This window comes from Panthera leo, chromosome D3 (genome assembly GCF_018350215.1).
Source record: "Panthera leo isolate Ple1 chromosome D3, P.leo_Ple1_pat1.1, whole genome shotgun sequence".
Classification (NCBI taxonomy): Eukaryota; Metazoa; Chordata; class Mammalia; order Carnivora; family Felidae; genus Panthera; species Panthera leo.
The window spans coordinates 65,323,637-65,341,644 of record NC_056690.1 but is presented as its reverse complement, the minus strand read 5'-3'; the positions used below and the strand labels follow the sequence as shown (position 1 = coordinate 65,341,644).

The 18,008-nt window shown below is 43.5% G+C and overlaps 1 protein-coding gene across 3 annotated transcripts in view; it reads right to left on the bottom strand.

Annotated features, from left to right (window-relative positions):
- The window catches only part of SETBP1 (SET binding protein 1), a 375,264-nt gene that overhangs the window by 181,958 nt on the left and 175,298 nt on the right, over positions 1-18,008 (bottom strand). For all 3 annotated transcript variants that reach the window (XM_042911416.1, XM_042911418.1, XM_042911417.1), the window contains one exon: positions 4,263-4,316. In XM_042911416.1, the coding sequence (XP_042767350.1) occupies positions 4,263-4,316 (54 nt within the window). The remainder of the gene's footprint in view (positions 1-4,262; positions 4,317-18,008) is intronic.

Here is an 18,008-nt window from a genome sequence, read left to right as displayed (position 1 = left end):
CTATATGTTCTTGACTTCCTTCCTTCTCGCCTTTCACTACATTGTACCCTTAACCATAATAGCAATGGACCTTTTAGAAGTTCCTTACACATGGCTACCCCTGATAGGACAGCTATTACACCTGCCCCACAAAATTCTGTCATGAGGCACACTTGAAGTAAAACTCCATTTTTTTCTACAGGAAGTATCCTCCTCTCCTCTAAGACCATGGGGACTGTATAAAATAGGTGAGGGACAAGCCCTTTAGTGGGCTCTTTCCTCTGGAAAGAATGGGTTTTTTCAAGGTCACTTTCCCAGCATAGACGCTGGGCATGTGAAGCCCTGCATCTGAGTCTGGACCCTATACTATGGTTATTTCTTTACCACATCCCCCACCCCTTGTAAGTGTGCACACAAATGCCCATGGGCACATTTACATGGACACCTCACTGGAAAGTTTAACAAGTCTTCACATCCCTGCAGGAACTGAGAAACAAAAAAACTAAATGCCAAGTAGCCTTGGACGCTAGATTGAGGGCAGTGGAGTTAGCACTTGCATTTCCTCCTGGAGATCTCAGTCTACAAAAGTAATGCGATGTCTAGCAAGGGGGAGGTGGTAAATATATGATGGGACCAGCAACTAGATCAAAAGAGCCAGCTGCTAGAAGATTCTTCAGTGACATGGAAAGCATGCAAAGAAGGTAACAAAAAGCATATAAAATATGGTATCACATTTTTAAAAATCCAGCAGATGCATATTTATTGACATACAACAAAGACTGTAAGACTATCTCCCAAAATGTCATTATCTATATTTCTGGGGTGGAGTTAGAGGAGATTTTTTCTGTTTTTTTCTGTACTTTCGAGATTTATTTTTTAAATTATATTTTTTCAAGGTTTTTTTTTTTTTTTTTAATTTTGAGAGAGAGAATCCCAGGTAAGCTCCACTCTGCAGTGTGGAGCCCGACACAGGGCTCGAACCCAGGAACCACGAGATCACAATCTGAGCCAAAATCAAGAGTCAGACGCTCAACTGACTGAGGCACCCAGGAACCAAACTATATTTTTTAACAGTTAATGCCCATCACTGCACAGGTTACAAATATTTTTCTTGTGGTAAGAACTTTTAAGACCTAGTATCTTAGCAAGTTTCAAATATACCGTATTATTAATTATAGTCACCATGCTGTACATTATATCCCTAAGACTTATTTATTTTATAACTGGAAGTTTGTACCTTTTGACATCCTTCACACATTCGAAAGTTTCTACAGTGAATACTTATACCTTTTATATTGGGGGTGGGGTGGGGAGAATAAAAAGAAAATCAGAGAGGAAAGCATTTGATTGGTGGATTTTGCTAAAGGGAATGAGATGCCTGCTTTTATTCTCATGGAGGGTGGAGAGGTATAGTCTGGCAAAAGGGAATGAGGGTCCCCATTTCCAACTATCCAAAGACAAGAAGAAAAGGAAACTCAGTGCATCTGTTTCTTCAAAAAAGCAAAAGAACAAGATAATGGAAAATAAAAATGTTTGGGGCTGGAACCAGATGGAAGGGAAGAGTCTGGGGGGCTTCAAGTGTGGATTTCAGAAGCTTTTCCAAAAAACCCATGCCTTTAAAACTAGCTAAGAATGGCAGCCACCTGTCAGCCCAGGCCTGACTCTAGGAGACAGTTCCATCCTGTGCAGTCCAGAGGCCAAGTACACCAGTCCAGGAAGAACACTCATCATTATCCTCCCAGACTTAGAACCTTAGCATCCATCATCAGGCTCGTCCTTGGAAGTAATGTGTTTGTTTCCAGGAATGAGTATGGTGTCTTTACAAACCAATAATTGTGGGGATAAAGACAGTCACTTCCTTACCCTCCTTTATCTGGATGCAGAAAGGACAGAGACAAAGAGACAGAACAGTTTAGTTCAATACAGTTGCTGCCCCACACTTTCAACACTGAGAGCCATCAAAGATTACGGAGGGAATTGTGGCTATTTTCCTTACACAGCTGCAGCAGGAACAGGCACCAAGGAAAAGAAAACCCTTTACATGCATGTGATAAGTGTGAATCCTGTGAAAGCTGACAGCCTGTCAATGTAACTGGGGGGGGTCCTAGATGTCTTAGTGAGGTCCCCTCCTGAAAGTCCCCCACAGTTCCTGCAAGGGAACGTGTCTGTGAATTATTGCAGACATCAGGATGCATGGGGCTCAGTTTCATCTGAAACGAAAAGAGGAAAATAACAACAGAAACCGACAATTTGGTGCAGTGGGGCTGGGAGAAGGCAGCCCAAAGCACGTGGGCAGCATTTGGTTTCTGTTCGGAAGAGCACCCAAAAGGTGGTGTTGACTTGAGACACATCCGGGCCTTTTTGATTTAGGAATAACACTGGAGAATTAACTTTGATCTGGGCATTACACTCTGCCCACAAGATTCCCAGGGCTTCCTGGCCTCAGGAACACACATCCTGAGGAGTGAAAAATATGCATTTATGTCTCCAGCCTCAGGGGATGTCACACAAATGGAATAATGTGGAAAGGTCAGACAGAACCAGGAGAGTGAGCCATCTGCACCAGCTAGTGTGGGGTTATCCGTGGGAGCACAGAAGCAGCCTTTCTAGAATCACAGCCTCAAATATTATGGACATACCCCAGATATATCTAACATTTCCTTCCTTTAATAGTTCACTTTAAATCTAATATCTAGAAATGTAGCTCAAAAAACGTGCCAAGAATATGACCACCTCAGAAAGAATCAGTGCCAAAATCATAGAGGCAAATACATACACACACCCCTTCCGTAAACTCAGTCTCTACTATGTGCCTTTCCAAGCCATGAAACATCACAGAGGCCTTTTTTACCCTTTTTATTTCTATAAATCTTCAGATAAAAATGAACCTTTAACTGGGATGCCACTGCATGTGAGTGTAGCCATGGATGGGGTATGGGTAAATGTTGATTTTCTTTCGTCTTTGTTTCACATTCCCTTAGCTCACCTGGAAGTTTGTATGAATATGTGAACGAGTGATTATCAGTTTTCAAGCCTTTTAAGACTTCATGCATCAACAATGGATAACAAGGATCAACAGAAGGGCACCAAATCCCAAACCAGTGCAAGGATTCATCTTTGACTCTCACCCATGGAGCTCTTTGTTTTGTTCCATCTCCTTCTCAAGCCTCTCATTTTCTACTCTTTGCTCTTGTCCCCAGCTCTCTGTGTGATCTGGGGCCATTTCTTATCAAGACCCCCATCCTTGGTTCCCTTGCAGGATGAGGGGACATAGGATGTACCACATGTAGAAGTATAGTGAGGGCATGGTGAGCTCTTGGATATGAACCAGATTTAAAGAAGAAAACATTACCAAATATATGGAATTCTTGCTACTAGAAAATTACTTGCTCTGTCCCAGATGTTCTCTTCTGTGAGCTACGGTGTCTCTGCACAGAGGTAGAGAACAGTGGGGATCTTAGGAAGGGCATTGGTTGGGTAGTGACAGAAAGGTTTATATTAAAAGAGGGATAGGGGCAGGGATGGAGGACCACAGCTGTCACTCTTGGGTTTACCTCTCTTTGTATACATGTTGCATCTCCACTGGGGTCTGTGGAGGAACAAAAGGATCTCAGCGTGTCTGTTCTGTATATGTGTGTATGTGTGTTGATGCTTATGTGTTCCTGTGGTACCAGTAATACTCTTCCAGGGACAGGGAGGGTGATTTTCCATCTTTACCGCTGCCAAGGGGGTTTTCAGAGAGCCCTTGCCTGCTCCCTTGTGTGTTCTGCCTGTGATGACCTCCAAACAGCCCTCTGGCCAGAGAGAATGGTGGCCTATTTCCTGCCCATGGTCAGCAAAATGCAACCATCTCTCTGTGCACGAGTCTGAGATGACCTGGCCACCAGCCCATGACTCCAAGTCATATTCGCACAACGTTTTCAGAAATGTGAGTATTGTGTCCCCAAAAAGGGAAATCCATGGGAGAAAGCCAGCCCCACCTCATCCTCTACCTCCCTGGTTTTAGCCTTTTCCTGTGCTAGACTGTGCACCACCAAGCATTACTGCCATCTTGGCCCACGTTTTTTCCCTGCTATAAAATATTAAGAAAGATAGCAGAAAAAGATACTTTTGTTTGCAATGACATGAAGCAGGAACTCATTGTCAAGGGTGACAGAGTCAGTCTGATGGAGAAAATGTAAATCCGAGATGGGGGTTTCTGCCCTGGCCCCAACTTCATGTGGTCATGACCAAACTAGAACACTTCACTCTCCTGAGCTTCATAAAAGGATTGGTGCACTTACCTGTGGCTGAAATCCTTTGAGGTCACTGGCTGCAAGGTCACTGGCTGTGAGGAGCTGGAAAAGAACAGAGGGGTTTTTGAGTTTGCACAAGTTTGCACACACTGTCCTCAGGACAACTTATCAGTGATGGACTTACCAGCATCTAGATCTGGAGCTAAACGTGGTATTTCTGGGCCAGGAACCTGGACCCAACAGCCTTCTCACCTCGTGTTCACCACAGCTCTGACTTCTTCACCTCCCTCTGCAGCCCCCTGTCCATGTACCTCCAATTCTACAAAGGGTCTTACATTACAGATGGGATTATGTATGCCCTTCAGCAGGTCCACAGCCTCCTGAAATTGTCAGTACAATTATGTGTGAATTTATAGATGTAGAACACTTCCTTAGGGAGAGGGTCCCTGTCTTCCTACTATCAAAGTAGTCTGTGATATCATAAGCTAAAGAGACAGTTAAAGACTGTCTCCTCCGGGAGGGCTGCTTCTTCCTCTTCCTCTTCCTTTTCTTCTTCCTCTTCCTTTCCCCCTCCTTCTCCCTTCCCCCTTCTTCTCTTTCTTCCTCTTCTACTTCTTCTCCTTCAGTTAGACCAGTAAAAAATAACCCTCCCTTTGCCCACCTACATGTGACTCAGTTTCCCTTCATCATATATTACCTTTGATCTTATATACTATGTAGGTATTCACAGCTTATGCCTCAAACTGCCATGCACAGTATTAGAAGATAAGAGTCAGGTTTATATAGTTTCTGTGTTTAATCAATATTAAAGGGTCAAGTTCATGTTTTGATATTTTTGCATCCTCTCCAGAAAGCACCAAATAAAAGCGTACGATTAATTGCTAAAATAATCACATTCTTTATTGTTGCACAAAAATGCTGGGAAATTGTAGGATAAAGAGAAAAAGGGCAGATGCTTATTTTGATTCAAGGAGTGTGACTGCTAGCTTTGTTAGGCCTGGAGAGCATCTGTGAAAAAGAGGAAAGATTTCATGTTTGCTGTAACAATATTTTGTTCGGTTCAAGAAAGAGAGGGAGTCATGCTGGGCTCCAATGCCTCTAGCCTTAAGGAAAGCTCAACTGGGCTGCTTAGCTTCTCTAAATCACTTTGCCAAAAATGATCCATAAAGTGGTGTTAACTCCGGAATAGAGCAGAAAGGAGGTAGACAGTGTACACACTGTACCTTTCTCCCCACACTCAGTCCTGAGGGCTAGATTCCTCATGCTGAAGGTGCCTGGGGAAGGTGGCATCAGTCCTGACAGACAGACAGTCTGGCCCCTCTGTTTGTTATGGAACAACCAAGCAACAAGCGATTAGGGTACCTGACTAGACACTGAGGGCCAAACCTAATCATAAGACTTGTTAGTCCCAGCCTTTAAGGAACCTACAGATTGGTCAAAGGATGAGATATGTTTATGTCAGTGTAAGCAGAGGGTAGTAGAGTGTAAGCATCAAACTGTGTGCATAAAGCAAGAGAGGTCAGGGCAGGGTTGCTTTAGGAAGATGGAGATGGAACTGAGCCTTGCAAACGCAAAGGTGGCAGGGCAAGGGGCTTCGGATGGACAGGTGGAAGAAGAAAGACATGGACGAGGGATGTGCCAGTCCCAGCCCAGCTCCCTTTGCATCTGCTCATTGCCAGCCACGGTGTACAATAAAGAGAAAGGAGGGAATTAGGAGACACCGAGGGTAGAGAATAGCCTAGGTAGCCAGCAGTGTGGTCCCTGCCTTACATACTTTATTAAGCTTCATGACTGTCGCGTGAGATCAAAAGTATCTCCACTTTATGAATGGGAAAACCGAGACTCAATGGAGGTTAAATAACATTTTCTAGGTCACACAGGTAGTACGTGTAGGTATCCAAAACTATATTTTCCCAAAGCTCGTCCTCTCCCTTCTATGCTATGATGCCTCCGGATTATAGCACATTGGAGATAATTTGTGGAGGTGGAGTAGGAGAAAAAAAATGAGTGTTACTTTATTAGTCAATGAGCCACAGGCAGTAACATAAAGCATATCCCTATGAATGACCCTTCACTGACCCTTCTTCCAGACATTCTTTCATTTAATTGGTAATGACCATCTACTCTTCAGAGCTTATCAGTGCAGTCTAAGCCTTAACTTAAGCTGAGCAAAGGTTAGGGTAGAGTTGGGGAGGAGTGACAGAAAGTCTGGAGTGAGGTATGGGCATGGGAGTGACCTTTGCAAGGACAGAGCCACCAACATGTGTTAACACATAGGATCAAACCTCGAATTCTCTAGGCCTTGGGAATCCAACAGGCAGGGATCTTTCTTTCCCTCTTTTAACAGGGTTCGCCAGAGAGAAAGCATGAGAAAAAACATCTACTTCCTCCTAGCATGAAATGCTTCATCTAGAGTCAACCACAAGCGTGTTCACAGCATCATAACATATGCACTATTCCCTCATGTCAATGGTTTTGGGATTGAGAAGTTACCAGATCCATTTGTTTGGTTGGATATAGAGATATGGCATCTTTGGTTATTACTTGTTATGTCCCTAGCTCAACAAAATTAGGATCTATCCCACCTTCCTGGAAGCCTTATATCTTCTTTCCTTCTCTTCAAAGGAAATCAGATGCATGTAACTTAGTTCTTAATTATTTAAGGCTCTGTTTTGTGTTGTCATGTGTATTTTTTGTTTTATTTTTTCACTTAACGAGACCAGGCCCAACAAGACATGATTTATATCTTATGTAACTTCTGCATTCCTCAAAGTGATGAGAAGAGTCTAAACAGGTGATTAGTCAATAAATACCTGTTGGCCAAATGACTTAAAAGGAAAGTGGTGAATATTGTCAACCTAGAGGTGAAGACTAGAACGGCTAAGTTGCTGAGCCTGGAGAAAAGAAGTGTGAGAGACAGCTTATGACACCCTTCAAGTCGATAAGAGGAAAGGGCACTCAACATCTAGAGCATTTCCTGCATGAAGTAGGCACTCAGATATTTGAATGAATTAATTAACTTACATGATGAGAGCAAGCTCTTCTCTCCTTGCTGTAGGTTTTATGAGTGAACACTTCAGTGTAGGAGTCAAAGTTAAATTGAAGGAAAGCCGGTATGAAAGAGAAAGTGGTTGAAAAGTGAATGAACCCACTACCAGAAAGAGAAAGCAAGCTCCCAGGGTGCCTGGGTGGCTCAGTTGGTTAAGCGGCCGACTTCGGCTCAGGTCATGATCTCGCAGTCCGTGACTTCAAGCCCCGCGTCGGGCTCTGTGCTGACAGCTCAAGAGCCTGGAGCCTGTTTCAGATTCGGTGTCTCCCTCTCTCTGACCCTCCCCCGTTCATGCTCTGTCTCTCTCTGTCTCAAAAATAAATAAACGTTAAAAAAAATTTTTTTAATAAAAAAAAAAAAGAGAGAGAAGGCAAGCTCCCTTGCCTGTGGATGAAACAACACAGTGAGCCCATGGCCATTCATATGTGGTCGTTTATCTGAGCTGGGTTTGGGGGAGGCAGGAGGAGGTGTCGGGTATGGTTACCAAGTACTTCCAGAACTTCTGAATGTTTTACCTTGGAAATTCTGAACTATTTCCATCACAATCTAGCACAGAGATAATCTAGGTGTTATCTGACATGGAAACAGCCAAAGGCAAGCTTTGAGACTTCCTCCCTCAATGGTTCCAGAATGAACAGTGTGCAGAAGTCTGCTTTTCCCAAAACATCCAGCTAGGACTCCCTGCCTGCCTGGCTCCTGGATTCTACCCTTGCTCTAACCCAAATACATGAACTCTTTGGCAAAACACAGACCCTGCTCCTTGGCCACTCCCATTTACAAAGCTGATTATTTCCTAAATGTCTACACATTCCACACGCAGGAAAGGAGAAAGGACTGGTCCTCAGCACTGAAGCCTGGTGCTCAGATGTAGATTAGAAATACAGGATAGGAAGTCCTCCTGTATTCTGAAATTGCAGCCCACCCAGATCTGTACCCCGAAAGAGTTCCAGTCTTAAAGACTATCAGAACCTGAAGGAGACAGCTGAAGCTCTCTGGGTAGATAAGAAAAATCACCATGTCTACAGTGGAGTCAGGAGCCACTTCTGTTAGGGAACTGAAGCAAGGGAAGGTGGTATAGTCAGAGAGCTCCTACTGTGTCCACCTCTCCCTCCCTTCAACCAGAGTGGTTCTGTTTTTCTTTCTTTCATGTACACAAATTAATTTAGAGTCAAATGTTCTGCCACTGAAATGAATTTCAACCTTCCAGACTAAGTCCTTATTTTGCAGAAGAAGTTGATAAGTGACTTCTTTAAAAAAATTTTTTTTAATGTTTATTTATTTTTGAGACAGAGGGAGACAGAGTGTGAGTGGGGGAGGGGCAGAGAGAGAGGGAGACACAGAATCTGAAATAGGTTCCAGGCTCTGAGCTGTCAGAGCAGAGCTCGATGCAGGGCTTGAACCCACGAACTGTGAGATCATGACCTGAGCCGAAGTCAGACGCTTCACTGACTGAGCCACCCAGGTGCCCCAATAAATGACTTCTTCAAGATCACATGGCTGGTTAACAACAAGCCCAGGTGAGTCCTGTAATCCCCAGTCCCTCTGCAGAAACCCCACTAGTGACCATCTCAGTTCAGTCCAACACTAAGTCCAGACACAGCTGGCTGCCTGCCTCTGTGCTGAAAGAGAGGTACATATGCTCAGAACACAGGAGAAACTGAGGCCTGGGCAAGAAGACATTCAGGTGTCCCTCCACAAAGCCAAAGCCACTGCCCTGAAAAGCATTGATCTAGACCCTCTCCAGACCATCCCCCTACTCAGAGACTGGCCTCATTCTGTCCCACTGGAAAACCGTTCACTGCCCAGAGCCGCCTGGCTGTGCGGGGAGGCATCCAAGACAGGCAGGCAGAGAGGGAGGAAAATGCAATCTGCTATGGCTCTGGGGACTTCAATCAGGCTGAAGTTAATGAAAAGGATCCTGCCTTTTCCCAGGACTGCTAAATGTCTGCACTGCTCCCAGTGAGAGGGTTGAGCGGGTGTTGGGGGAGAAGGGCAGACAGAATTACATTTAAAAGGCAAAGGAAGGAAAAAATTCTTTCATCTCCCTGGTGGAGTGGGCAGTGTTCCTGGGGCCCTGTCTCAGACCATTCTCATTCCTGACACGTCTTGCTGTTCTCTGGAACAGTCCACATTCAAAATATTAGGATGATGACACTGCTTTCCATTTTTGAGGAGCTGCAATTTCTCTCTTGGCACAAGTTCTTTTTTTTTTTTTTTTTTTTTTTTGTCTCTCCAAGCCTGAGGGGTGGGTTAGGGAGCAGGTAGGAGGGTGAAGGAAGCTGTGAAGCTCTGAGGGGGCGAGAGAAGAGTCTCTTCACCTTCAGGTGCAGAGGCATTCTGCTCTCTGCTCTTCTGCCACCCAGCTCTCTGCATGGGGGTCTCCCTCTGCTTCCCTCACCAAAAGTCACCTCCATCCAGCTGCAGCCAGCCTCACCTTGTGCCCTCTAGGACTGTCCCTCAAGCAGCTGCCCTCCCACCCACTAACTTCCACAGTGTCTAAAGCTTCCCTCAGAAGAGGACAGGAGGCTACTCCCTTTTCCTCCCTGTACCCTCCTTCCTCAGAAACAGTATTTCCCTTCTGCTGGCCCTTTACCAAAAGGACACACCTCATTTGGGAAGAGTGGGGCCTAATATATCCCCACTGAACCCCCAGGGGATCATGACCTGGGGTACATGTACCTGGGAAGGGAGTCACTGACACAAAAGGGAGGGATGTGGGTCACCCTGGACATCTATCCAGAAGGATCTCAACCTTACAGACATGCAGCTGGACACACTGAAGCCTCATTGTACTGAGGACCTTCTAGGTCATTTTCTCTTTACAGATATTTCTTCCCTTGTGGGCCTGGGAAATAAATGATGGCATGGGAGATGGATGGATGGATGGATGGATGGATGGATGGATGGATGAGTAGGCTGATAGATAAAAGAACAGAGCAAAGATGGTTTTGGGGTAATAAATGCTCCAGTTTGAAATTGTCCTTAAATATACCATCCTTTCATTAAATAAAACTTCTAATTAACCCCCTTCATACACACACACACACACACACACACACACACACACACACAACTTTTCAATCTGTTCCCCTTTTCTCTTTCCTATTTTGTAGGAAATGGATCAGTTTCTCCCTCTTTACTTTGTAAAGTGTCATTTGCTTCTTCCTTTGGCTACAGGATGGAACCTGAAACCCATCCCAATCCAGGCCCTCAATCCACAAAGTTCAGGACAGCCTTTATGAAAGGCAATGTCCCAGCAAGCCAAGACAAAAACAAAATCAAATGTGTGACTGGGGTTGTTGAAAACTGACTAGCCCCATTCTTTAACTTGGCAGAAAGGAAACAGACTCAGAAAGATTGTGAGTCACCCAATGGATAATCTGGAACAAAGCCAACCATATGTATGCAACTGAAAGAAAGTTTTAGATGCCCTAACACAGAGGACTGGGAGATTCTGAAAGGGCCAGGGAGAGGTGCAAGGTAAGTCAGGGGTTAAGACAGAGAAAAAGGAAGAAGCTGAAGGTGATTTCCACCAAGCAGCAGGCTCTGGAAGCACCCACCATAAGTGAGCTCACTACTTCACCAGGACCACTAAAGACAATGTGGAAATTGGAATAGGGAGGTGAAATGGTACCATTAGGTTCCTGCTCCTAACAGGGCGGGTCAATGGCCATTTCTATACAAAAGGGCATTAGTTAGACTTGGAGGGAGAAAACTCATGTCCTAGCCCTGGTTCCAGCTCAACTCACTATAGGATCTGTCACCAGCTCACTTCACCGGTCTAGGTCTTCTTTTACCACCTATAGAATGACTTCTATGCTCTCTCTGGCCGTACACTTCTAGCACCCTAACGTGTCCTTCTCACCTCAGGGACCAAAAAGAGACAGAGCAGACTCTTTCTAGTTTTCTCCCCTCTTCTCTTTTCCAGCAACTCTCCTCCCAAATACATACCTTTAAGAGACTGTCTACACTATCTGGAAGTATCCCTAATCAGAAAGACAAAAAGGAGGGCAGTGGGATGGTCTTGTACTGGTGTCTCCATTACTGGACTGGTGTGCAATCAGGAACTTAGACAGATGGTCACTCAGATTGCTACATGGGTTCATCATCCCAGTAAGCCTGCAGTCACATCCACATCTGAGCTCAAGGTAAAAAACCTTACAATTCCAAAAGCATTAGTCTAGCTGCCAAGACATTTGGAGTGTGTGGTATAGAAGCCAAGCACCTGGCTTCCCACCAGCCAAAGAAGCAAGTTACACACTTAAAGCTGCCATTCTGGTTGGGCTGAGTGTCCTTTTGCTAAATCCTTTCAGCCTTCATGGAATTTTAAAGGTTGAATCTGAAACCACTGACAACTCCAGTCTTAGCTATGGAATCCAGTCCAAAGAGCAACAAGGATGATTAATAATAACTGAATATAACTGCAAGCAAGCCTGGTCTTGCAGTAATACATACACGTGTATATATATACATATATACATATATATATATCCACACGTATATATATACATATATATATATACGTGTGGATATATATATACATACATATATATGTATATATATGTTTATATGTGTATATATATGCTTATATGTGTATATATGTGTATATATACATACACACACACATATATACACATACATATATATATATATTTTTTTTTTTTTAATGAAGGGGTTCTAATATTTACAGGTGAGATTTCTAACAAAATGCCCTAGGTACGCAGCCAAAAGAGCTCTGCTTTTTTTTTTTAAGCTTCCATGTGTAACCTTGCACATACAACCTATGTTCTAATGGTGGTATTCATATTTGTTGCCCAAATCACAACTGTTTCAACTTTTGAGTGGAAATGTCTTTAATCCTTCTTCTTGTAGATTAGAGCTATTACTACAGAGACCTAATGACAGAAAAGGACTCTTATGCCTTAATCTGGAACTCACTGAGACAATGAGTTTTGTTTTATGTTACTTCAAATTGGTGAACTTATAGAAGCTTGTCCCACCCTTTTTGAAATACCCATTAGGATTATTTTTAAATTCCTTGTTCCTTAGACCAAGAAAAATGGATTTCACAGACAGCATCTTGTGTGGTATTGGGTGGGAAGTTAACAAAGGTACACCTGGTATACACTGGTGACGTGGATGTTCACATCCCCATTTATTAAGTATTTTGGTAAAAAGTAGCTCAAGTAGGTTAAGTCATTTCTGAAGGTATACAACAAGTGAGTGGTAGAATGGCATCAGAGCCTTGTTTGGCTGACTCATGTTCTTTTTTCACTACATCATGATATTCTATGAGCCATATATTTTTGGAATATGCATGATCAGGTTCTAGCACATCCTCTTATGATGCTTCTGACACCTCGGAATGAACCATGCATAACAAACTTAGAGAACAGTGGTTTTCAAACTGTGCCCTATGGAGCCCTGGATTCCACAGAAGGGTCCTGGCGACTGTGAGTAGATGAGAGGAGGGAGCTGAGTTCCAACCCCAACCCCCTTTATTCAGGGCAGCACAACTTCTATTGTTATTTCATATTGGACTTCTCTGTGAAGATGATTTAAAGCTTTATAAAATAGAAATTTTGGAAATTCATACCTTAAAAGAGAAGACCCTTAGACAGGTGAACATGCCATTCACAGTGCTAACTGAATATACCTGGGGAAAGGAGAATTAACCTTTACAACTCATTTTAGGAACACATTAGACCTCGTTTTAGGAACACAGCCTTTAATACTTGCTATGAGTTACTCATCAGGAAAATCCTTTCTCTTCCTTTCTTTACACTTTCTGTAGGCAGTGATGTCTGCTCTCTTCTCCTGAAGTTCAGCAAGCTACATGCTTAAGGAAGCATAACTAATTTACCAGGAAAGGAAGAAGCTAAAGATACGTTGCTTCTCAGGAGCACAATCTGGGCTGTAGGTCCTTTCCTTTGAACAAAATGAAGAAATCACATTGCAAGCATCTGTGGGCTGTTTCCAAAGTCCGTAAAAGGCCAATAAAGGAGGTTCCCCTCATTGAACATATGCCAAGCAAGGCTGGATGCTGAGGGGAGGGGAGGAACCCATTCTTATCTCTCTCTTCTCATCATTTTCTGAGTTTCTGCTTAGAACTGACCAGATGATCGGCTCACTTGGCTCTACAAATCATATTAAAGCTTTTAAATGCATCCCCTTGGTGAACCCCAGAAAATTGATTCACACCCCTAGGCTCACTCTCAGCAGAAAATGGAAAAGTCAGAAGGTACTTGCTTCAGAGAGGGTCTGAGCACTGGAGTCAAAAGCTCTGCTCCTCACCTCAGTGAAACCAGTTTGGCTGGTAATCTGGGTCCCCTAGGCTAAATCTGGAGCAATTAATCACAATTACAGGTGAATATCTAAAAGGGATAAAGTCAAGCTGGACCTTGCAGATGCCAGCAGCCATAGCTTTTCTAAGCCTCAGGTAAAATAGAAGGATCTCCTCCAGGAAGCCTACCCTAAACTCTTGGAAATTATAATATGAAAAACAGTTTATTTTTCAGGACCCACCTTTTGCTTGTCATTGTACCAGGTAGATGCTTTAACTTCATTATCCCTCTTCATGCTCACATTACCAATGCAGGGCAGTATTATTTTCAACAATTTATAGTTGAGCAATCTGAGGCTCCAACTGGTTGAATAACTCAGGGTTATGGAGGCAAAAAGTGACAGAACTAGGATGTGACCATGACTCTGAATCACAAGTCCAGACCTCTGTCTAAGCCATCCATGACCCCCTCAGTCATTCCTAAATGGATTGGTGCTTTCTCCCTTCCTACGGTGCCAGGGAGTCAGTCCTGGCTCCAGGGACATTTTTATCACTGCCAGCTGTGCCCCAAATGACTTGTCATGCAGGTAGGAGCCAGGCTTCTCATCAGCCCCAGGTGGCCTCACAGTGCATGTATCTAAGGTAATGCCCTACTCTCTTGATCTTATCAAATTTCTCTGAACTCAAGATAACTTTTTTCCAAGGAACTTTGTCCATAAACTCTAGCTGACCAAGGACTCACTAAAGTCTGCACTGTACACTTACATGGCCATAAACTTCCTAACCAAGTTTATACTCTCTCCCCACCTCCCACCTTTCTCTCCTCCATTCCTTTTTCCTTCCCAGCTAATCAGGGCATGCTAAGTTCCAGGCATGTCACAGATGCTGGGAGTCCCCACGAACTACTAGATGCTTTCCAGGGATCAGCTCATATCATTACATTTTCTCAAGAACCTCGTGAAGCAGTACCATGAGTACATCCATCCTACAAATGAGAAAGCAGAAACTTAGCTACAGGAAATTATTTATTCAAAGTTGCAAGACAGCAATTGACAGATCCAGAGAATATGCTCAATTCCACCTGAAACCATGGCCTATGTCCATTCTTAACTACTCCATATGTGTGGGGCTGGCAGGCAATCTAAATGCTGTCACAGGTCATCTCATCCCAGTTAGAAAAGATCTCTGTCTTTTAGAGATGCTAACTAAGACACAATGAGGAAGGCATTTATTTAAAAAAATAAATAAAAGGTAACCAATAATGGGAAGTGGGTAGTTGCATCCCAAGAAAGAATAATATCATTATGGCCATAAAAGTGGGCACTTTAGATAACACACAAAAATGGGAAATCCCAAGTACTCCATCTGTTACAACAGGCATGAAACATGGTTTATGTCCTCCTTGAATTCAACATAGGATGAGGACTAGGAGGAATAAGTAGTAAAGACAGTTTTGCACCTGACGGAGTGATGAAAATGGACAGCAGTAGGTATAATCTTCAGGACAGACAGACAACCATCTTTATCAAAGATAAGAGATATGAAACTGGAGTTCTTCTCATTTGCAAGAAACAGCCTTCACTAACTAAAATTTGAAAGACAGCCTTTGTTTACCAAATACCTCTGCTTGCAGTTTTCATCAGAAAGATTAGTTAAGTATTTTTAAGCAAGTAAGATCTGGTTATTTGCTTATTCATTTTATTTAATTAACCAAGTAGAACTTGCTTGTTTATATGCTTTGCTTTCGGTTGAAATGAAAATCTCTTTGAACTGCTGTTTGAAAACTGCACAACCAGTGTGCAATCTCTTTCACAAATGGCCCTGCTTTTGCATTAGTGTTACAGGCCTTGCAAAAGTGCTGAGTACTCGCTTGGTCCTGCCACTCCCTGGGATGGGAGTTCTCTGAGGACCAAGACATCTGGCTGTTTCCAGAGTGGTTCTTCACCATTGAAGATATTCTACAGGGTCTACCACAGCTTGTAAAGATGTCCCCCAATATATTAAGGGAGTAAAACACCTTCAGAAAATAGGACTAGACTCTAGCATGACAACTTTGAAGGATGCATGGTTCCTTGACATATACGCACACACCTGGGTACTGTGTTAAAAATCTGTCCCTCTTATATTTTATACAGGATTTCTGGAAACAGTTGATTCAGCTGTTTGCTGGGGTGTGCATATACCTGTTTTGTGTTTCATGCAGTCCTTACTTGACTAGAGTTTGCTAAAAAAAAATGGTCTCTTATGATTTCACTCTAAAGAACAAGATTATCTCACAGGAGCATCTCAAAAATGGAGGTTCCCTATTTATCAAAATGGCTCAGTCAAATGTTGATTATATCTCCCTGGACCTCTTCTCCAAATAAAGTGTCCTTTAATTGTTCTCCCTGAAATCTCCTGTATGCCTGACTCACAGTCCACCCATTTTTGGACACACTTGCCCATGATTTCTGGCTGGCTCAGTTGGAGATGCCTCTCTATATACTGCCCACTGAGACTGAACAAAATGAATGAACAACACAGATGCTACATCAGCAGGACTGGATGTAGCTGCTAACTAAGTCTGAGACCCCTTTAGTAATCATATGCCCAAGCCATTTATTTATAGCACAAATACAAAGGGCCCACCACAGGGACTGGTGATGTTCACTTTTGCGGCCATATTTGGCAATTCATTGGTAGTGTGACCTCTCACAAGTAACATCTCTACCTGGCTCTTAGGTAGTTCCCCACCTCTGACGTGAGGAACTCTGCAAGATCACCTCATGATCAGACAGCCTGTGAATCTGGGAAAGGCTATGCATAGCCCCACCACTCACCTGGGCATTATCAGGCTTCATACAAACTATTACTAAAGGTACTCAGGGGTGGGATATCATAGAAAATGATGGAGTGGTAGGATGATAAGGAGAAGCAGGGCCCTTGGCACAACTGAGGAGTTAGTGAAACCTAAGTTTGTCTTCAGAATAATCCATGCCCTCCATCTCTCACTCACCGTGTAACTATTCTCAGGATAACTGTCTGCTGTGTTTCACTTCTAACCAGAGAAGAAAAATCAGAGCCTCCATGTCTTTTGGTAAAAACAAATTCCATATCTAAGGAATTGTAGTTAAGAACAGAGATGAGAGAGGCCCATAATTTGGGGGGCAAAGGACCCATTGCTACATGGCTATGTGAAGCAAGCCTGACTCTGGGCTAGAAGAGGGGCAAGAGGGCAGGGAGGCCACAGCTAGCTGTGCCCAGCTGCTCACCTTTGCTGTAGCTATGGGAGAGGCATGTCATGTCAATAGCAGGGCCTGATCTCTCCAGTCACCCTACGGCTTTCCTTGACCTCATGCGATATTAACAATAATCTCAATTCTGAGACACACAGCTTATTTCCACAAAGAATTTAAGAGTTTGACAATAGTGCTGTCTTTTAATTATTCACTCTATAATTGACTAGATGAAAAATGGTGGAGATTCTTCATAGCCAAGTCATAGGGAATGTTATCCTATTTCAAGATATAAAGTGTTTCTATTATAACAAGAAGGAAGTAGGAGATGACAAAATACCTTTATTCCCTAGACCTAAAAAATTTCAAATGATGATCTCACTTAATCATCCCGACAGAAGCACAAAACAGAAAGGGGCAGAGACTATCCTGCTTGTTTGACAGATGGAGGAAATGAGGCAAAAAAATCGGTCAGTGACTTGCCCAGGGACATGTTCTTGGCTGTAGAAGACTTAGTGTGGAAGGGATCTTGGGGGGTGATTATCCAGATCAGCCTCCCTCCAATGCAGGAATCCCCTTCTCTAACTTCTCTGACAGATGGACACCTGGCTTGAACACTTTGGAGGAAGTGGCACTTGCTATTTTAGGGCCACAGCAGTAGTCGTTAGCAAGTTCTACCCTTATGCAGTTGAAATGTGCCTCACTGAAACTCATCCCCTGAGTCCTGAGAACAGAAACTAACTGCTTGCTTTTTTAAACCATCATGATCTTCCTGTTAAATAGGGAATGGGAACCCCATTTTACAGATGAGGAAACAGATGGACTAATCAACCCACTGCAGACCCCGTATCTCAAGTTAGAGCCATACACCAAACCCAGAGGATTTTAGACTCCTCTCTTCCCCTATGCATTCTCCAGCTCTGCCCATGTGCACAGACTATGTTAAGCTTAGTCCTCCTGCCACAGGCCTCCCTTGGTACTTTCGGTTACAGGTATCAGATCTGTACATCTCCAGGTGGGATATCCCAGTGCTTTCAATTCGTCTTCTCTGTATATGGTTCCCAACGTCATCACCAGGTAGCTTATATTAGTTTTTCTTTTTTTTATGTTTATTTATTTTTGAGAGTGAGAGAGACAGAGAGTGAGTGGGGGAGGGGCAAAAAGAGAGGGAGACACAGAATCTGAGGCAGGCTCCAGGCTCTGAGCTGTCAGCACAGAGCCCGACATGGGGCTCGAACCCATGGACC